The sequence below is a fragment of the Zootoca vivipara genome, chromosome Z, assembly GCF_963506605.1.
Source record: "Zootoca vivipara chromosome Z, rZooViv1.1, whole genome shotgun sequence".
Taxonomy (NCBI): Eukaryota; Metazoa; Chordata; class Lepidosauria; order Squamata; family Lacertidae; genus Zootoca; species Zootoca vivipara.
This window is the reverse complement of record NC_083294.1, coordinates 11,213,439-11,233,317: the sequence shown is the minus strand read 5'-3', so window position 1 is coordinate 11,233,317 and position 19,879 is coordinate 11,213,439. Positions and strand designations below refer to the sequence as shown.

The 19,879-nt window shown below is 44.9% G+C and overlaps 1 protein-coding gene across 2 annotated transcripts in view; it reads right to left on the bottom strand.

Moving 5' to 3' along the window:
- Window positions 1-19,879, bottom strand: part of MAPKAP1 (MAPK associated protein 1) — a 195,870-nt gene that overhangs the window by 51,245 nt on the left and 124,746 nt on the right. The window contains exon 10 of one of the 2 annotated variants that reach the window (XM_060270140.1): window positions 2,060-2,167. The exons of the other annotated variant lie outside the window; for it this stretch is intronic. Within the exon in view, the coding sequence (XP_060126123.1) occupies window positions 2,060-2,167 (108 nt within the window). The remainder of the gene's footprint in view (window positions 1-2,059; window positions 2,168-19,879) is intronic. 2 annotated transcript variants of the gene reach the window in all.

Below are 19,879 nucleotides of genomic sequence, written 5' to 3'. Positions count from 1 at the left end.
AAAGTTCTTAATTGTAATTCAATTAATTACATACACAGCGTCCCCAATTACATTTTCCAATAAGACATTGGCTTTGGTACAGGTCTAAAGGCACTTAACCAATTTTAATATATTAAGACCAATTTCCCTTGAATACTAATTACTATCTAACGACGAAATGAGAACCAGGAACTTTCCAGAAGCTGGATGGGAGGTATAAAAGTAAATTAAGCGTGAATAGTTGGGGGACCTCGTAAAAAAGAGAGAGAGAGAGAGAGAGAGAGAGAGAGAGAGAGAGAATAGGCAATGGCATTCCAAATACAAGTCTTACTGTATGTTTCAAAAGTCCCAAATATGGGAAGTGTTTTGTTAATCCTTTTGACAGCAGCAAGGGCTCTGTGGAAAAGGAGACATCTTGCTGTGTATTTGTGCTAACGCAAAGCCCTCTTTTTTAACTTAATCCCTTTGAAATATAAATGATACACTGGCTGAAAAAGAATTTTGGCTTGCATTTCACTAGCATCTGTTCAGCTCTGTGCAGAGAATGGATGGAGATCTTCTCTCACACACATATATCTCACACAATCATATATTGCATATATACATAACACATACACATTACATACGTACTGTGAGTGTATCATCTGAAATAACTCTCATACTGAAACTCCTTTATCAGAATAAACAACTAACTTTAATTACAGCAGCTAAAATTAGACCGAAACGTATCGTGCAATTGCAGCCACTTCCAAAGGATGTGAAGAGCTCGTTCACAGCTGTCCAATTCATCACATTCTCTTTCCCCTCCACTTTGATATGCCTTAAACACTGAGTTAAGAGAAAAGACGCAGCAAACTTTAACATATTGGGCTATGAGATAACGCCCTTTTAAACGAGAGCCAGTGTGGTATAGCGTCTAGAGTCTGGGACTTGGACCTGGGAAATCAGGGTTCAAATTCCCACTCAGCCATGAAGCTCTCTGGGTGATGCTGAGGACCAGTCACTCCCTCTCAGCCTCACCTACCTCACAGGGTTGTTGTGGGGATTTGCTTGTGTGCTTATTTATTTAGAATACTTACATTCTGCTTTATAGTTTCAAGAGGTTCTCAGAGTCACTTACAAAAGAGCTTCAAAAGTCTCACGACCTCTGAGTCAAGGGAGTGGACCTCACTCAGCCCATGATGATCTATTGACATCAGACAGGCTCTTTCACTGAACTCTTTTTTGGGCATGCTTAAAACATTTTTGTGTAGACAAGCTTATGCTACTTTAAACAGTTATGGCTTCCCCAAAAGCATCCTGGGAGCTGTAGTTTGTTAAGGCTGCTGAGAGTTGTTGGGAAACCCTTAGTGCCCTCCCTGAGCTACAATTCCCAGAGTCCCCTGGGAAGAGGGACTGATAGTTAAGCCACTATTGAGAATGCTAGTTCACCTACCCACCTTTCAGATTTGGCCTGCGAGGTTGATCTTGATAAGGATCCGGCCAATGGAGCTAAAATGGTTCCCCACCCAGGTATGTAAGAATGACCTGATTGGTCAATGAGCAATGGATCTGGCGGGCTGGTTTAAGAGATTAAAGATTATGTGGTTTAGAAATGCTTTTAAACAAATAAAAAGTAGAAGGAATGCTGGTAAAAGCCTGAGAAGAAGGGGTCAACCTCTGTAACAAGCCAGGCCATCCTTGCTCAGGTTTCTTGGAGCAGCAGGGGTAGATCGGTGACCGGGGCAGGAGAGGAAGGGAGAGGGAAAGGGAAAGGGAGAGGTTCATAACAGGCTCGTAACTTCACAAGCACAGAGGTTAGCAGAAAACAGATTAATCATGAAGTGATAGGGTGCAGACTATTTAACCGAAAAGGTATGGAAATCAATCACTGTAGTTTTGGAAAGAGAAGTCTTTCTGGCAGGGAGGGAAGATGGCTTTGGGGGGCGGTTGGGAAGAGGAAGGAAGAAAATAAAGAAATAGCCAGATCTTCTTCTAACTTTGCTTGCCCAGCCTGGGGGATCTAGAGGACATAAACAATGTGACCTTAGGCAGCTTTTACGAGAGCGCAAGAGAGGGAGGGAAAGGGCCAACAACGTACTATTCTCGCGGACGAGGCAGAATTCCAAAGTGCTCTGGCTCTCCAAGGTACAGTCTAAGTCAACAGGGACGTTGGGCTCGTTCTGCTTCTCCAGCCGGTACTGAGGGCCTGAAAACAGACAATACATTTACAGGATTTCTTTCAGCTGGGGCAGGGGGGAAGAGGGTATTTTTTTGGAGGGAGGGGAGAAATAAAACATTAAAGCAGGGGTGGGGAACCTTGAGCTCAAGAGTCAACTGTGGTCCTCTAGGCTTCTCTATCTGGCCCTCATAACTCTCCCCGAGCCACACGCCCACTCCCTTAGCCACACAACCTCATTGGCTCTGGCTCACACAGTGCTTTTGCTTGTCCAGAATATGTACTTGAACTCTGCTAAAACTTCTTGCTTCCATGGATGAAATAGAGAGATGGATGTTTAGAAATTAGCCTGCTGAACAAAGATAAAAACATTATCCTGATTGCTCCACCCACTTTTGCCTCTGGCCATGCCCACCACTGGCATGCAGCTCTCAGAAGGTTCTCTGGAAAGGATTGTGACCCTCGGAGCAGAAGATGGTTCCCCACATCACCGTTAAAGGACTCCAGATGAGACAGAGTCGGGACAGATAAATAGTGCAGACCACATTTAGTTATTTATACTTCTTAACATCTCCCCCCAGTGAAACAGCCCTGTAAGGTAGACCAGTATTGTTCCCATTTTAGTACTGAAAGAATGTAGATGGAGAGCAAATTGATTTGTGCCCCAAGAAAAATCCCACCCACTAATTCCATGCCTCAAGGAGGGATCTGAGTTTAGTCATCTAGCAAATTTCAAATGCTGTAGCAGGGTGCTAATGGTAAGGGGACTTGTGTGATGGGACATAATGTTAATTAGATAATTAGAGACTCCTGTGATCATAATGCACCTGCCCATTCAGAGATGCTCTGCCGTCTAATTCTGCTACATCACACTGAGATATAGAATGTACCTTCCCGCCCTGGGAAAAGGCTCCCTTCTGCGTCTCTGCACGAGTCATGATCTGGCCTACCCTCCATTCCAGGAAGTCTTCACTTGAAGACAGAAAACTCTTATACCTCTCTGCATCAAGTATAAGCAGATCATTCAATCCTTCTAGATAAAGACAATGTTCAGCGTCAGATGAGGCTGCCTGCTTCGTCTCTTTATGAGTCTCTGCTTTGTGCAGGCTTCTTCCTAATCAGGAACACCCAGATCGGCAACAACTAGGCCCTCAACTCAAGTGAAGGAAGAATTTGCTTTGAGGGCAAGTCATTAAATATTACAACACACACTGGAAATCAACCCCTCCAGTTTTAATGCAGAAAACAGTAACAGAGATTTGGTAAACGCTGTTATAATTCAAAGGCATGCGATGACCATTCTCAACCTTTGACTCCTTTAAGGCTCTGAAATGCTTCTCCCTCTCTTAAGAATTTGTGGAGTGGTTGTAATGGGTTGCAGGAGGAAGGTGCAGAGAAAAAGAGCAGACAATGCTTTCTCTGGAACGGGAGTTAAGTGTCTCATCGTAATCCTCTCATAATTCAAACTCAGCAAAGCGTTTACAAATATTTAAAAAGCACAGGCAAAAACAAAAATGGGCGCCTCGGACATCACATTGGTTACGAGATGGAACGTGTTAAGACAATTAATTTCAAAATTTACGGCGGCTGGGTTTCAATTATGGCTCCTCTGCCCTTCCTGCTCTCCCTTCCTCCCCCCCCCCCCAGCCCCAGTCGTGTGAAGAGTACTCTCTCCCTGTGCCAGTGTAGTTTGCTCTTGATGCAGCATTGATTTGTCCAGAAAATGAATACTCTCTCTCTCTCTCTCTCTCCTCTTGTTGACTTTCTTGAACAGATGCAGAAAAAGCAGCTGATTTGTGGGCTGCAGGGGGAGGGGGGGAGCGCAGCGAGTCCCCATGTGGCCGGCGCAATCAGAAATGGCACATGTAGCTGGTTCCAGGCATTTAGGAAACCAATTGCACTCTGAGAAACAAGCAACTAGCAAAATAAATAAATAAAATAAGGAAAGGAAAAAAGGCGCATGTGAATACACACACACACACACAGGGGATAGGAGAGGTGAGAGAACAAAGCAAAATAAAAACAAAACAAAACCACTTGTACACAAAACGAAACACAAAGCATCCCAGAACAACTGGAAAGCACTTGCTCATCTTTTTTTTTTTTTTTAAAAAAAGAAAACACCCCTGTGTGCGTGTCTGTGATAAACCCAAAGCTCACAAGCTAGGCAAGGAACAAAAGGGGGGGGGGAATAAGTTGTGTCAAATAAGGAAAAACACATTTTATCCGTGATAGCTTAAAAAAAACCAAAAGAACAAAAAAGGCATTGCCATTAGTGCCAAAAGCAGACATTAAAATGGAAACTGTGTGCGTGTGTGTATTGTCAGACGTGGATTAAGAACCGAGCAGCCCTGTGTAAAACAATCCTCAGAACTGAGAACAGCCCCCGCTCTTGGCACCCGTGGCTGGAAAGATCCCAGTTGCCACATTTGCTTAGAAATTTGCTGCTGGCACCCATTAATGACACAACGGCTTGGAAACCGTTGTGTTGATTAATGGTCCGCCTTTTTATCAATTAATGGATTGTCTTTAAAATCAATCGGTATGCCTCTGAAACTTTTCAGAATATGGGTGCTTTTTATATATAAAAAAGATAGTTGAAAAGTATAAAACAGATTACAATTCAACCAAAGGAAGCTACCTGCAAGAAAGGCTAAGGGGTGGGTTTTCCTCTCCATCCCAATTATGGGAACAAACACACAAGGAAAAGGAGTAGTCTTAAAACCAAGAGCTGGTATACATTTGACATTTGCCCCAAGAAATCCTTACATGAAGTGGCATATATTTGGATGTGATTTTAACCTGGAGCTTCCATGTCCATTCTCCGTTTTCCATTGTTTGCTGTTTCAAGCAACCCTCCTCTGTAGAAACTGCTCCACACCAAAAACTCCCACATTGAAACAACAACGAATAAAGGTGTACATGGAAAATGTCCTTTTGGGGTTTTCTGAGTAGAGGGGAACTCCAGATTTAGCAGGGAGAACATTTGGGACAAAAGTTGTTTCTGGTGAATGTTGTAAAGTGGTACCTCATGTTGCGAACGGGATCCGTTCCGGTGGCCCGTTCACAACATGAAAAGGCAGCAACATAAAGCGCCACATCTGTGCATGACGCAATGCAGCGCTTCTGAGCATGCACAAAGCGCAATTTAGCGCTTCTGCACATGTGCGCAGGTTACGGACGCGCCAAACCCGGAAGTAACCCATTCCAGGACTTCCAAGTTCGGTGCGTCCGTACCCTGAAAAGACGCAATATGAAGCAGACGTATCATAAGGTATGACTGTATGGATGAGGGGGAAAGGAAGGACACACACAAATGGGTGGAGCCTACAGCTCATATAAAAGCTCACGGTCTTGAGTTGTTTCATTACAATAGCTCATTTGCAAATTCTAGACTTAGTAACCTGGGGAAATGGGACACAGATATGCTAGCTGTCAAATATTTATTTCTGCAGCTTTAGCCACAGTGACAGGGGCTGCTGAGAGCTGGAGTCCAAACAACACCTAGAAGGGCTATGTGTTTCTCAGCCATAACCCAAGAGGCACCCCCTTCTGTCTCTCACATGAAATAGGGGATACCACTTTTTAGATTACGGATGAAGGATCTGTGGCCCTCCAGATGTTGCTGGTCTACAACACCCATTAGCCCCAGGTAGCCTAGCCAATGGCCAGGGATGTTGGGAGATGAGAATCCAGCAACATCTGGCTACTGCAGCTGGTGATAGGAAGTAGCTGGTAGTTCAGTGAGTACAGCATGAGACTTTTAATCTCAGGGTTGTGGGTTTGAGCCCCACATTGAGCAAAAGATTCCTACATCACAGGGGGTTGGACTAGATGGTTATTGTGGTCCCTTACAATTCTATGATACTTCATGGGAAATGAAAACGGAACAGGAGTGACGGTTTTAGGAAGGCACACCGTGACAATGGGAGAGTTCCTAGATTAATCAAAAAGCAAAGAGGGATTCCTAGAAGCGACTTCCAATGGTGGTTATCATTGTTGTTGTTGTTAAGATTTTTTATAATGCCTTCCAGCACTGACTTTGGAAAGCAGCATACAAAATAAACATCAAATAATGGTCACAATAAATTACAATAAACTTGTTTTTTTTTTTAAAAAAAAAGCAAACCAATGAACTACCAGCAAGAGAAAAAGTATGAAAACAGGAACATTGGCTGCTTCTGGAAAGGGGTGGGGGAAAGGAGGAGCTACATAATATACAAATTCATGGAAGAGAAGTCAATCCATAACTATTGACCACAACACCTAAACAGAAGCTCCAGCTTCCTCTGAAGTCTACCCACAAAAAATACTTGCTGGGGAAAGCACTGGTGTCTTCATGCCCTGATTACCCAGAGGCCTCTGGGGTGTGTGTATGGGATCACCTATTTGTAACTGACTACATAATTTCCCTTTATTTAACTCTGCTGGAAGGCATGTACTCAGCCTGGGGAAAAAACTAAATGGTGTGAGGTTGCAGCCACAGCTTAGTTGCAAAAGCCCTGGGTTCAATCCCTGGCATCTTCACATAGCACTGGGAGAGACTCCCTGGGTTGTACCCAATGCCAGTCCTACTGAGAGGAGGCCAGCTGAAATTACTACTTTATCTGTTAGTCACTTCTGTCGCAGAGTGACACAAAGTGACTGTCACAGGGGCGTTAGCGGCTACTCTAGAGTAACGACTCTTCCACTCGTTGCCTTTTCATGATTTTATTGGTGCTGAGTATTTACAGTGCAGAGCAGTGCTATGTACCGTAAATGTTGTCAGTTAGGAGTCAGAACCTCCAAATGGATGTCCGCGTTTCCCCCCCCCCCAGCAAAATAGTCTCGGGATACTGAATCTCCGCCCCCGCCGTTTCCGGCGCAATTCTGGGGTCGGTGGGATAGGCCTTCCCCCCTTGCCTCCCACTTCCCGTCTCCCGCTGGGCATGGGCTCCGCTACCTTGCCTGAGCCTTGGACCCCACTTCCCACTTCCTGAGTCACCGCTTGAGCTATCCCCTTCCCCGCTACTACTGCCGCTGGGCGATGAGCTGGTGTGCAGAATGGGAGGGACCTGCCTGTATCTCTTGTCCCTCACAGTGACCTACATCAAAACCAGTTAAGAACAAGTGTAGAAAAAGTATAAAACCACATATCTACACAGAAAAGGCAGGACTTACAGACTGTGCCCCAGTTAAAGGGGCTACAACGCCACAGTTCAGATTCAGGGCTGAAAGCCTAGGTAAATAGAAAAGTGTTTCTCTGGTGCCTAAAAAAGAAGAAGATGTGCCAGGTGTGCCTTCTTGGCGAGAGCATTCCACAAATGAAAAGACACAATCTTGTGTTGCCAGTCTCTAAACCTCCCATGGAGGGGGACACATGAAGACAGGCTTCAAATAGTGATCCCAGGGTCTGGGTGGGTTTATGTGGGGAGAGGCGATCCTTGCGGCACCCAGGTTCTGAGCCATATAAGGCTTTATAGGTCAAAACCTGATCTTTGCATTAAGCCTGGAAACAAATTTGTAGCACGTGACTAATAGGTCAATTGATTCTAGTAGGTCTACTCTGAGTAGTGCTTAGTTGGGTACAACCTCCACAAGCAGTCACATATGTGGGGCTGCTAACACTAGAATGTGTTTGGTAAACAATCCACATCTCCTTCACTCCTTTCACAGGGTTTTTTGTTTTGTTTTTTTGTTTCCTGACCTATTGCTTAAACATTTCCCTTCTAGCAGCTGGTTTCAAAATTAAAAAACAAAACAAAACTGAATGTGACCTGCGAAGGTTAACAATTCTGCCTTCTTATGCTGCACCCTGCCAAAAAAAAAAAGCCCCTCCACTCCCAGATGACGAGATGTATAACCAAATTAAACAATTCCCTCAACAAAAGAGTGAAAAGCTGGACCCTATTATACTGAGCCATCCCGCTGGCCGGTTAAATTGCAAAAGCCTTCAGAAAGGCTTTTGAAAGCCTGACCCATCAGTTCTAATTTTTAAAACTTATCCTTTCAGTCAAGGCGAGAAAAAGGCCCAATTCCAACTTTTATCTCTGCTAAGAAAGTGCTGTTATCTCGGGGGCTGATGTCAGGGAGCTCTATCTCTCTTTCTGCTGACAAGCAGAGACGAGGAGAGATAAGATTGGGAACGAATCTCACTTCTCAGAGTAAATAAATAATCAATACTCATCTAAATGTAAATGAGAAAGTATCCCCCTCTGATAACAGGACTCTTATCAAAGAGCCAATTTTCCCAGAGACACTGGGCCTCCGCCAAATCACCATCACTCTGCCTGGACCCTAATGGCTAAAAATGGTCACTAAATTGAACCGATCACCAGAGATCAAGTAAGTTTGGGCCTGTGCTACTTTCACAGCCCCAATGTTTGGGAATGCAATTGTGCCCCCATTAACTTTCAATAGCAATGAAGAATGCATAGGTCAAGGAAGATGAAGCTGCAACAATAAACCTCGAAACCTGTTCTTTTTCCTTCCCCCACTTTCAGGAAAATGAGAGAGAAGCAAATGCTATAAACAGCCCCCCCCCACTCTTTTTTTAAAAAGGCTGTAAGAAAGAGAAAGCTGTGAATTGGGTCAAAATTACAGAAAGATACCTTCCCCCTTTTTTTGGTACTGGTGAGTTTTTAAACAAAGATGTGGAATAAATTGATGTTTGCCAGAGGACACTAAGTTTGATCCTGAGAAGCCGGCATGGAAAAAAGGATGCTTTATGTGAATTCCTCGTAGATTGTGTGTCTACTGAAATGAACATGCGTAAGCGTTCCAAAACACTATAGAGTCAAAAAAATATTATTACTCCTTTGATGTGGATACTTAGCTGTTGGGTCTGCCTGAACTGCACAGTCTCAGTTTCAGGAACAGTATCTTCAGATTTATCCTGCCAATCTGTAAAGCTGTAAGCTTTCTCGGGACTGGGTTACCAGAAAGACTGCCTGCCCCTGTACAGATCTGTAAGATCACTTAGATTGTTTGAGGGAAAATCTACTCATGGTTCTGAACCCAACCAACATTTCATAGGGGGTGTGTGTGACCCAGAAACGGTCATTGTCTGCTGTTGCCCCTCTACTGCACAATACCCTCCCCTCTGCCACAATGGAGGTAAGCCGCCACTTCTTGCTTCAGACATCTAATAAAGACATATCTTTTTGCCCAGGACTTTCCTGAACCATAAGATTAGGCCCTCTTTTAAGTGTTTGGATCCTCTGGTTTTCTGTTTCATTTGCTTTTTATGTGTTTTTATATTGTTGCTTTGTGTTTTTTTGTTTTCGGCTTAACAATATGTTTGTTTTATAGACTCGCAGGATTGTAGAGTTGGAAGGGACCCAGGGTCATCAAGTCCAACTCCTGCAATGTGTTAAACCATTGGCTAGAAGAACATAAGAACACAAGGAAAAGCCTGCTGGATCAGGTCTATGGCCCATCTAGCCCAACATCCTGCTCTCACAGTGACCACCCAGATACCTGTGGAACCCTCAAGCAGTATTAAAACACAAGAACACTCTGCCCTCCTGTGCTTTCCAGCAACTGCTATTGCCTCCAACTGTGGAGGCAGAGCATAGCCATCATGTCTACTAGCAATTTATAGCATTCTCTTGGTTTCCAGCAACTGGTATTTTGAAGCATGACTGTTAAGCCCATCGGTTCCCTGGGGTTTCACCCAGTTCCATTATGCTCCCCAGCCCTGTGGCTGCTCATTCAACCCTCTATGGAACTGATGCTGGGAAGCAGTAGGTGTTGCTAGACTAGGAAGGGCCACAGCTCTGTGACAGGGCACATTCTTGGCTGCTGAAGGTTCCTGGGATCCAGATCACTGACATATCCAGTTAAAATGATCAGAGAGCATATGATGGGAAAGACCCTCTTCTGCCCGAAACCCCCAAGAGTCATCACTAAGGATGCCAGAGTATCCCCCCAAAAAATGGAATCAGAAACAGAAACTGCTGTGGTCCATGCATTTGTCTGCGGTCAGGAATTGAAACCAGCATTCATTCACACAGTTGTCGCTGTTTAAATCTGCAAAAGCTATGCAATTAATGAAGGTGTCTTCCTTTTCATTGTTCTGACATTTCCTTGACACTGAAATGAATGTCTTATGTAATGATGTAGCTTACAAAACTACTTATGTTAAATTAAGCATACACCCTGTTTGTTGTGACTGCATCCCCTCTTCTCTATTATTATTACATTTTTTTGCAATTGTTAATTTTTTCAAAAAAAAAGTTGTATTTTAAATTATCGTAATCTGCACTGGGACCTTAGGGTGAAGGGAAGGTAATGAATTAAATAAAAATAAACAACAACGACAACAACATTAGGAACATAATAGTGGTCACTGAAATGAAAAACATAATATATCATGGAAACTGAATGGAAACAGTGCTGACATTGACGTATAAAAGTCAGAATGGAAATTGCTGCCTTCTAACATTTCTAGCCACTGCCAGTCAGAGTGGATGAACCAACAGTTTGACTTCCTATGTCAAACTGCTTCCTGTGTCCATACTAAAGTAGATTTCTTTCCTCTCTGAAAAAGGAAGAAGGAAAAGCCAGGGAAGCCTTAAAGCTAAAAGTAGCTCAGTTCTTTATCAGATAGAAAGCAGATTTTTATAGAGAACTTTCAGGGGGAAATCAGCTTTTGTGGTTTGGCTTGGAACTGGTGCAACCCCTTTTGTTTTATTTAAAATATTTATATACAGCTTTTTTTTCAAAAAAGAAAAATGACAACAGCTAAGTGCAATTTAAAGGCTATAAGAAAGTGAGAGAGATGAAAGCCAGAGTTTCTCCATCTGCTCAGCTTCCCCCTTCCATTGGGGGTGGGAAGTGAGGATCAGGTGACCCAGAGAGCCAGCCAATCCATGGTGCTGCCTGCTGTAAGGCTTGCAGGTCTGCTGCACCTGCACACATGGGCTACTTGTTGCTGAATGAGGCAGACAGGCCACCCCTTTACACTTCTTGATTTCTTATTCTGTTCTGGGCAAGTGCCATCCATCAGATTTGGTTGTTTGGTCTACGCTTCTTCACACAATGCATAGTTAAAACTATAGAACTTGCTCCCACAGGAGGAAGTGATGGCCACTAACTTGGGTGGCTTTAAAAGAGGATTGGACAAATCTATGGAAGACAAGGCTATCAATGGCAAGTAGCCATGATGGCTATGCCACAGTCCTACTTGAGGGTTTCCCAGAGGCATCTGGGTGGCTACTGTGAGTAAAGGATGCTGTACTAGATGGACCACTGACCTGAACCAGCAAGCTCTTCTTATGTTCTTAAGGGAGATGCCATCACTGATCAGGTCTTGCAGAATCCGAGATGGTCCAGTCCCAAATAATAAACATTGCAGGTTGACACACCCGCGTGCGCACACATCTACACTCTCCAATACTGCTCCCTGAGGTCTTTTGTACCCTGTAGCTGCTGCCTTGCAAAGTGTTTTGATACAGCAGCTCAGGACTTGCAAATTTCGTCTCCATGAGTTGCACAGAGCTGAAGGGAAGCCCACATGCTCCCAACCAGATCCAAGGCAAGGACAGAAGTCAGAGGAGGAGAAGTTATTGCCATGCATACAAACAACAACAACAGCCACCCCAGACCAAACCCAAAATCAATCAAATCCTATACTAAAAACATCAAAACACACACACACACACACACACACACACACACACACACACGGCAGCCTTCCATGCTTGACATGTTGAAAGTTCCCCTCCCCTGCTCTTCTGGTTGTGAAATATTATTATTTGCCAGTAAAAGTTTAAATCTCTCCATTGAGGTAGGCACCCCCCAGTCCTTCTTTTGCTCTTCTGTCGTTGTTCTCATACCTAGAACTGGGGCTAGAACAGACATGTGGGGCTCTGTGCTTGGCTCCCCCCTCCAATGCGATGAGCTTCCAGAGCTATTATTTGGAGGACCTTCATGGGCAGGAAAGTGTGTTCAGCCTCAGGGCGGCCATTGGGCTCCGCTACTTAGGAAGGGCTATAAAATGTTTCCTGTTTGGGCTGGGACTTTGCCTAAGGAATAATGGACTTCTTGGCTCTGGTCCGTTTCTCTGTGTCCTTTGGCTCCTGACTCCTGGCTCTTGTCCTTCCGCCTCGGAGCCCCTGGCACAATTCCTGATTCTCAGCTCCTGGCTCCTCTCTGATTGCTGCCTGTGGCTCAGCCTTGACATTTACGATGGTGATAATTGTGTTTTAATTAGACATAAAGGCTATATGAAGTTTTTGGTTTTTTTAATATAAAAAATAACATTAAGTGCATTCAGCTGCATTTGACTACGTTCACTTCCCTCGCCTACACCTCTCCCCGGTTTCCAGCTCTCCCTAATCTCACCCATGCTGGTGTTCTTGATTGTAAGCAGGTTGGGTTCTGAGAGTTGCCTTTTGCTTCTGTCCCCCTAGTGAAGCAGCATAAATAACCTCTCCAATTTTACTGCCTCGGAACTCACTGCAAACCTCCACCCACTGTATTCCTTAAACATGAAAACACTTCTGGTAAACTGATCCTATAAGCAGTTTTCTCACATGGTTCCCTGCAAAACAATTCTTAAATGTTTGTAGTCAAACAACCAAAACTCTGAAACGGTTCTTCCCTCTTAAACATAAACATGAACCAAGATAATAACTTTTTATTAGTACTGGAAAAGGCATATTAATGGTCTGGCTGCCCCATGTTTGAAACAGCATTCAGTCCTCAGAGAGGGCAAAGGCTTTTAGGTGGGACATTTAAGGAGTGGGTGGTATTCCCCATATGTATACCGGTAGTTGCAGGTTTCAGTCCCCATTTAGGACCGATGCACATTCCTGCATGCTGGGGGGTTGGAATATACGACTCAGGGTTCTTTCCCACACCGATGCTAGACTCCTTTGGTATGTTAATTCATCATGTCACAGATAATTAAAAACACTATGTATGTATGTATGCAGGCGTGTGTAGTGTGCATGTGTGCATCTGGGCATGCATGTTTTGCATGTGTATATGTATATATACATATGTGGTGTGCATATATGCATGTGTACTTATGTGCATGTGTATGCAGTATTCACATATGTTGGTGTGTGTGTGTGTGTGTGTGTGTGGCCATAAAAATAAGAAACAACAACAACCCCAAAACCTTTGCAAAAATATTCTGAATGAATTGAGTAATGTAACTTGAAATGAGTGCTTTGTGCGCAATTAATTCTGAGCTACTTAATTGTTCATGGGATAATTGGCCAAAGGGGGCTCTTGGGCTTTGCCTCGATACTGTATATCCTGGCAGCGTTTTCTCCCTGTGTGGGGCTGGGCGTCTCGGTTGGTTACTGAAGTGGCCTCAAACTCCCTTGGCAACCTGATTGTGGAAAAGTCCATGTGGTAACAGCATTCTGCTTTATTTTGCAGCTTTCCCTAAGTGCACAATTATCCTTTGTGGTTCTGTGGTTTCTCCTTATAACTCTTTGCTACCGTATATCACTCCCTAGTTCTTTACAGTTCTGTCCAGTAATGATATAAACAGCCAACAACAACAACAACAACAACCCAACCAACCAACCAGAAACCCGCTATCAACCTCTCATGCTCCTTGAAGCGCCAACATGCCGCCTGCCAGCACAACTGAACACCAGGAACTTGTTTTTCCACCCCACACATGTAAAGGCATGGCAAGGGGGGCTCCCAGCCAAGCTAAACCGTGCAAGTGGCAAAAAAAGATCAAGAATAGGGCATTATTGGTGGGGAGGAAGCACACCCCACCCTCAGTATTATCACTGGAGGCAAGAGCTCAGCGGCGGGGCCTCCCACCACTTCTAGGAGCCTTGCAACCCCCAAAAGCCACACAACCAAGCAACCAGCACTTTCTTCCAGGCGTAGGGTGAATCCCCCCCCCCGCTTCACCCCGATTACTCTTCTTCAAGTGAATAGTCCTCCTGCTCAGTATCTAGGGACAGTAGAGACAGAACTATTGCCTGCCTATGGCAGCATTTGGAGCAGGCTGAGGCACACATGGCAAGACCATGTTCTCCCTACCTTTGTTCACAGACAGCTAGGCACAGTGGTAGGTCTCCTTCCCCCTCCAACCTACCTGACATTTCTTTGAGCCCTGAACTGCATAGGTTGCAGCACAAGAGGAAAAGATCCCACAGAACCAGGAGAAGAGAATGTAAGTCCAAGCGGGACTCATTGGATTTATCGGGTTCCTTAGGTAGGTCTGGCTAGTTGAATAGTGACTATGAGGACCAGATTAAGGGGTACTGAGTCACAACGGCTAAATTGCCTGGACTCCCAAAGTGGGTCTGGAGAAGGAGAAATAAGAGGCGGCCCCTTGCAGTGAGGAGAGCTGAGACTCCAAGGGGCGCATTAGAGAGTCTAATTTTAAATGTATGGATAAGTCCCTGGGGATTCACATGCACAATAATATATATGTGAGTGCATCCTCAATGAGGAGACTTTCCTTGCTGTCCCTGGCATTATCTTGTAGTATAAAATCAAAACCTGCTGAGCGGCAAAAGAAGGAAAAGAAGATAACCATTGAATGCAACTACCACAATTGGATGATCACGTTCTCCATTTATGCAGGAGTCATATCCTCTGCTTACCCAGATAGGGGATGGCACCTGTCTAACTACCAGCATATCATCCTCAAAGCCAAATTGATGTCAAGGGAAACTGCAGCCCTATAGTATGACAAGGAGTTCAGCGATAGGACCACAAAGGTCCCTGCAGCCAGATGGGATGTTAAGGACAGTGACACATGGTTGCAGCTGATCACTCCCCATGTGGAAAAGAGATCCAACGTGTCGAAATCTCAGAAGGTTGTGCACCGAGTGTGTTGGGTATACAACAATGGTTCATGCCACAGGGAGAAATGCCGCTACAGGCATGAATGTGAATGCTGCGGCAGTTCTCACTCCCATTCAAAATGTTTTCATGCCAGGACCTTTTTTCACAGCTCCAGGAACTTAGGACCCACATCTGGAAAGAAGGATTTCAGAGTGGCAGCTGGAACTTGGGGCTCCCTGCCAGCAAAGGGACCTAACTTTCCTTTAGCCCCCTCCCCAGTCTCTCTTGCAGCTATGTTACCATTCTTGCACACATACCCAAACAGGGAGGCAGCGAGATACCTGGAGAAGGGATTTAATGATCTTTTCCATATCCCAGCTGAAGGCACTCCAGTTCTGACTCACCCACCTAACCAGAAGTCAGATAGGGAAATGCCACACATTGTCCAGAAAAGTATTCAAATTGAACGCGACCTTGGCAGGGTCCCTTCCTATGCCTGTCCTTTAAGAAATTCATAGTATGACACCTAGGAATCCTCTCGGAAAAGGTCCACGTGAATTCCACGTGATTCACAACGATGCCATCCTGCATCGAGAAGTGTTCAGTTAAATATGCATCACTGGATCACACGATTAAACTGGTTAAGAAGTGTGGCCCTGGTGCCCTCCTGGCAAAGTGTGACACTGAATCTGCATTCCACCTACTTCCGGTTCACCCAGATGACTTCTGGTTGTTGGGTTTCAAGCTCCAGGATCATTGGTACTTTGATCAAGCCATGCCCATGGGATGCTCCATACCTTGTGCCGTTTTCGAGACCTTTAAGCACATTTGTGGAGTGGGCTATGAAGAAAAAACCAGGCTGCCCCTGAGTATTATTTAGATGACAATTTGCTAATGGGTCCTCCAGGCACAGATGCCTGCTCGCAAGCATGAGACTCATTCATCCAAATCACTGCCGAATTTTCCATAGCCTTAGCAGCCAAAAAAACCAAGGGCCCAGCCAGAATCCTATCATACTTGGGTATCAAGCTGGACACCATCAAACAAACATCTCGTTTACCACAAGCCAAGTTGGATACCTTTAGGAGTTTGCTAAATTCCATGATTTCCCTCAAAAAGATCACCCTGCGCCAGCAGCAGTCCCTGCTTGGGCACCTCAATTCTGCCTGTAGGGTCATTGCATCTGGTAGAGGCTTTTGTGCCTGCTCACGGATGGGAGAGTTGCCCCCCACCATCATGTAAGAGTGACACACAACATAAAATACGACCTCAGAATCTGGTTGACTTTCCTCATAACGGGGTCTCCTTTTGGCAGGAGTCATTAGTCACCAAAGACGAGGTGCAAGTACACTCTGATGCCTCTTGTTGCTGTGGCTTTGGGTTTACTTCAGGGTCTGCTGGTGTGCCTGCCCGTGGCCAGCATCCTGGCACACCACAGGCATCACACCATAGCTGCCAAGTCTCCTGCTGAAAAATGTGGGATCAGCAGTGGCGCGGCACTGGAAGTTGCTTCCACGCATGTCTGGACATGCATAGAAGCAACTTCCGGTGCCGGCACTGCCCGATTTCCGGTGCCCAGACATGGGCAGAGCGGCACCTGAAATGGAGCCTCCCTGGCAGGTAGGAAATCCGGGGGATTTCCGGGATTTTTTTCTATTCGGGATAACAGCGGGAAACAGATTAAAATCCGGGGGGTTTCCTGCGAAAAACGGGAGACTTGGCAGCTATGCATCACATATGACTTAACTTTTCTCGAGTTTTTTCAAATTTTAGTTGCACTATGCATCTGGGGCCACCAGTTCAAGAACACCAAAGTTTGTTTCTGGTCTGACAACCTGGCAGCGGTATGATTCAAAACCATGCAGTTGGCCAAATCGGAATGCGTTATCCGTGTGCTTTGTCTCTTTGTGTTAGAAAGCCTTCAAGGAAACATTTCCTTGATTTCATAGTCTCGGGTGGCGATTTTAGGCATTGGGTGGAATCCTTTAGTCCAGGTGTGGCCAACTCCCAAGAGACTGCGATTTACTCAAGGAGTTAAAAACTGGCAGTGATCTACCCTCCTTTTTGGGGTTCAGGTCAAAGTTGTTGAACTTTTTTTTAGGAAGGAGGAAGACCAATGGGGGGGGGTTAAGGTCAAAGTTGTTGAGTTTTTTCTGGGAGGAGGTAAAATGTTGAGCTTTTCTTAGGGGAGCCACAGTTGTTCAGCTTCTTTGGGGGGAGCCAATGATCTACCAGTGATCTACTGCAGACATCCAGTGATCTACCGGTAGATCACGATCTACCTGTTGGACATGCCTGCTTTAGTCTAACAACTGAAAAGGGCTGAAGTGGCGACTCACCCCTTCTGCAGTGGTGATATCACGGTACCCCATTAGAGGGGTCTGAAGGGGAGTCTCTATCCACAAGCGTACAACAAGTGGGCCATAGAACTCCCCCCAGTGACACGGGAGGGAACCAGTTGTGTAAACGCATGTTTTGCAGTGGCCCCATATTCCTGTTCAACCTTGACTTGCCTGACTTCCCCAGTAGAGGGCTGAGAGGGAAACACACCCAATGCCTATGCCAAGGTTTCCTATATCTGCAATTCAATAAAGTTGTGGCCATTCTAATCCCAAAAGATGTTGTTGTGTCTCCTGCTTAATCCTTGGGTCTGGCTTCTGGGGGGGACGGGACAGGGGGGACGGGACTGGACCAGGGCACGCGCACGCGCACGCGCGCACACACACACACACACGGGAGCAAGCCCCATTGAATTCAAGTAGACATGCATAGGATTGCATTGTTAGCTTATTAATCTAGTGATTAGGTTTTCATATTGATAAACAGGGAACCTACTTTGCTTTCAGGCATCACCTGAAAAGTGGCTTTGCAACTTAAGGGAGAGAGAAAACAGGCAATGCCTCTTGTTAGCCATCTGTAGTTTTTATAAACTTGTGTGTGAGAGACACACACAAAGATGCATGCACAAATACCGTATATATACACCCTCCATAGAGCTTTGATACTGCTCCAGCTGAAAGTCCCCATCCCTTCAGTAACCATCACTAGGGCCAGAGGGAAAGTAAGCAGCAGCCCATTCCATTAGTGCTTACACCCAGCTCCATGACTAGTCGCATTTGGCAACTAAGAACTGGGACTTGAGTTTGCTTTTTTCCTCCTTCCTACCAAGCCCTCATCCTTTTATGCTGTGTCATTTAGACTGTAAAGTCTGAGGGGTGGGGAACTGCCCTGTTTCTGATCTTCATAAGCAGGCTCTGGGCATCCCTTCTGGCTGAAGAGTAAGGTAAACAAAGCTCTAAATAAAAACAATTGGAACAGATACATTTTGATCTGCTGTTTGTTTAAGCAGGGTTGGTGTGGAATATTTCTTAGTCGAGTAAAAATAAAACAATTATTCTAAGTCAAACACTGCAGCCCTCATTGTTTTAACTTAATGTGTGTGTGTGTGCAAATTCAACCATCACATCTTAAGTAAAGATGTTTATAAAAGGATTCAAACAAACCCCCTTTGCTCCCCACCAAGCGAGTTTGCCATCCAATCTGTTTTCTCTTAACCTGCGTGGCAGCGACATTACCGCATTTTACGTACAGTTTATCTGTCGCTCTCTGCAGAAATACAGATGGTTTCCGTGAAAATAAACAGTCATTTATTTGAAACTTTTTTTTTAAAAAAAAGGAAGAAAGCAAGGGAGGGAGGGAAGAGTTTATGGAAACCAGTGGTGTAATGCATTCAAATAAATGCCAGAACCGGTTGACGGAGAGCCAAGGTGTTAAATCACCCTGCTTAAGAATTCAGCTGTGGGAAACCGATAGTAAATCCAGACTGACAGAATTTCCAGTGATGGCAAAAAGGCCTTGACATCTAGTCTGGGACACAAAAACTACAGCGGTTCAAACCCATTTTACTTAACACCACCTTGACAGCTGGCGAAATTAAAGAATTTAGTCAAAGTACACCTTAAAATAAATAAAAAGCTTCTTCCTCTAACATGTACTTCCCCTGCCCCAAGGGAAAAAGGGGAGCTGGCGTCCCTGAATGCCAAAGGTGCAACAGCAATGCTAGCAGGAGGATTTCTGTACCAGTTTACAGGCTACATTTATTTTAAAAAACAACAACAACAGAGTGTATTTGAAAAGTAAAGGGGGGGGGGAGAGAGAGAACATGCCCACCCAAAGGATTTACCGGTTTTGAAACAAACAAACAAACAAACAAACAAACAAGAATTCTCGCCCCAAACCAGTTGAAAAAGAAAAGGCTGAAAAGTGGATTATAACATGTGCAAAATAAATACAGCAAATAATATACTGTGGATGCACATTCATGCTCAGGGGATTATGCCTGACGCTAGTTCAACTCAGAGCAGACCTATTAAATTAATGAATGTTGCTAACGCAGGGCCATTAATTTTAACAGGTCTACTCTGAGTAAACCTTGGTTGGAGACAACCCACGTTTTCTTATTGTTGGGAATAAATAGGAAGGGATGGAGTATCCTTGACTCTCTCTTGTGCCACTCAGTTATAAGAAAGGCCAAAGCTCAATGGAAGGGCGACTGCTTTGCATGCAGAAGGTCTAAGGTTCAATCCCCAGCTACAGCCCCTCCCAAGCAACCATGTAAATTTCCCATAATCCCCCAGAGTGATGCTGAAAGAGCACTGTGGGAAGTTAAAATGGCGGCTCCCCCGGAACCAGCCACCTGGCCCTCTGATTGGATGAAGGAGGCCCAATGCTATAGGAGGCTATACTCATTTGTGATAAAGACAAGGGAGTGAACCCTGAGGATCAATCCATACCCGCTGCCTTGCGGTATATCTTCGGGAGAAGAAAAGGCTAAGGAGTAAACCCTACACAAATCTGGAGTCCCTACACAAATCTGGAGTGGGATCCCTATGATGGTTGGATGGTGTTGTCTTGTAATGGCCTCGGTCCAGTGTACCTGAAGGAGCGTCTCCACCTCCATCGTTCTGCCCGGACACTGAGGTCCAGCACCGA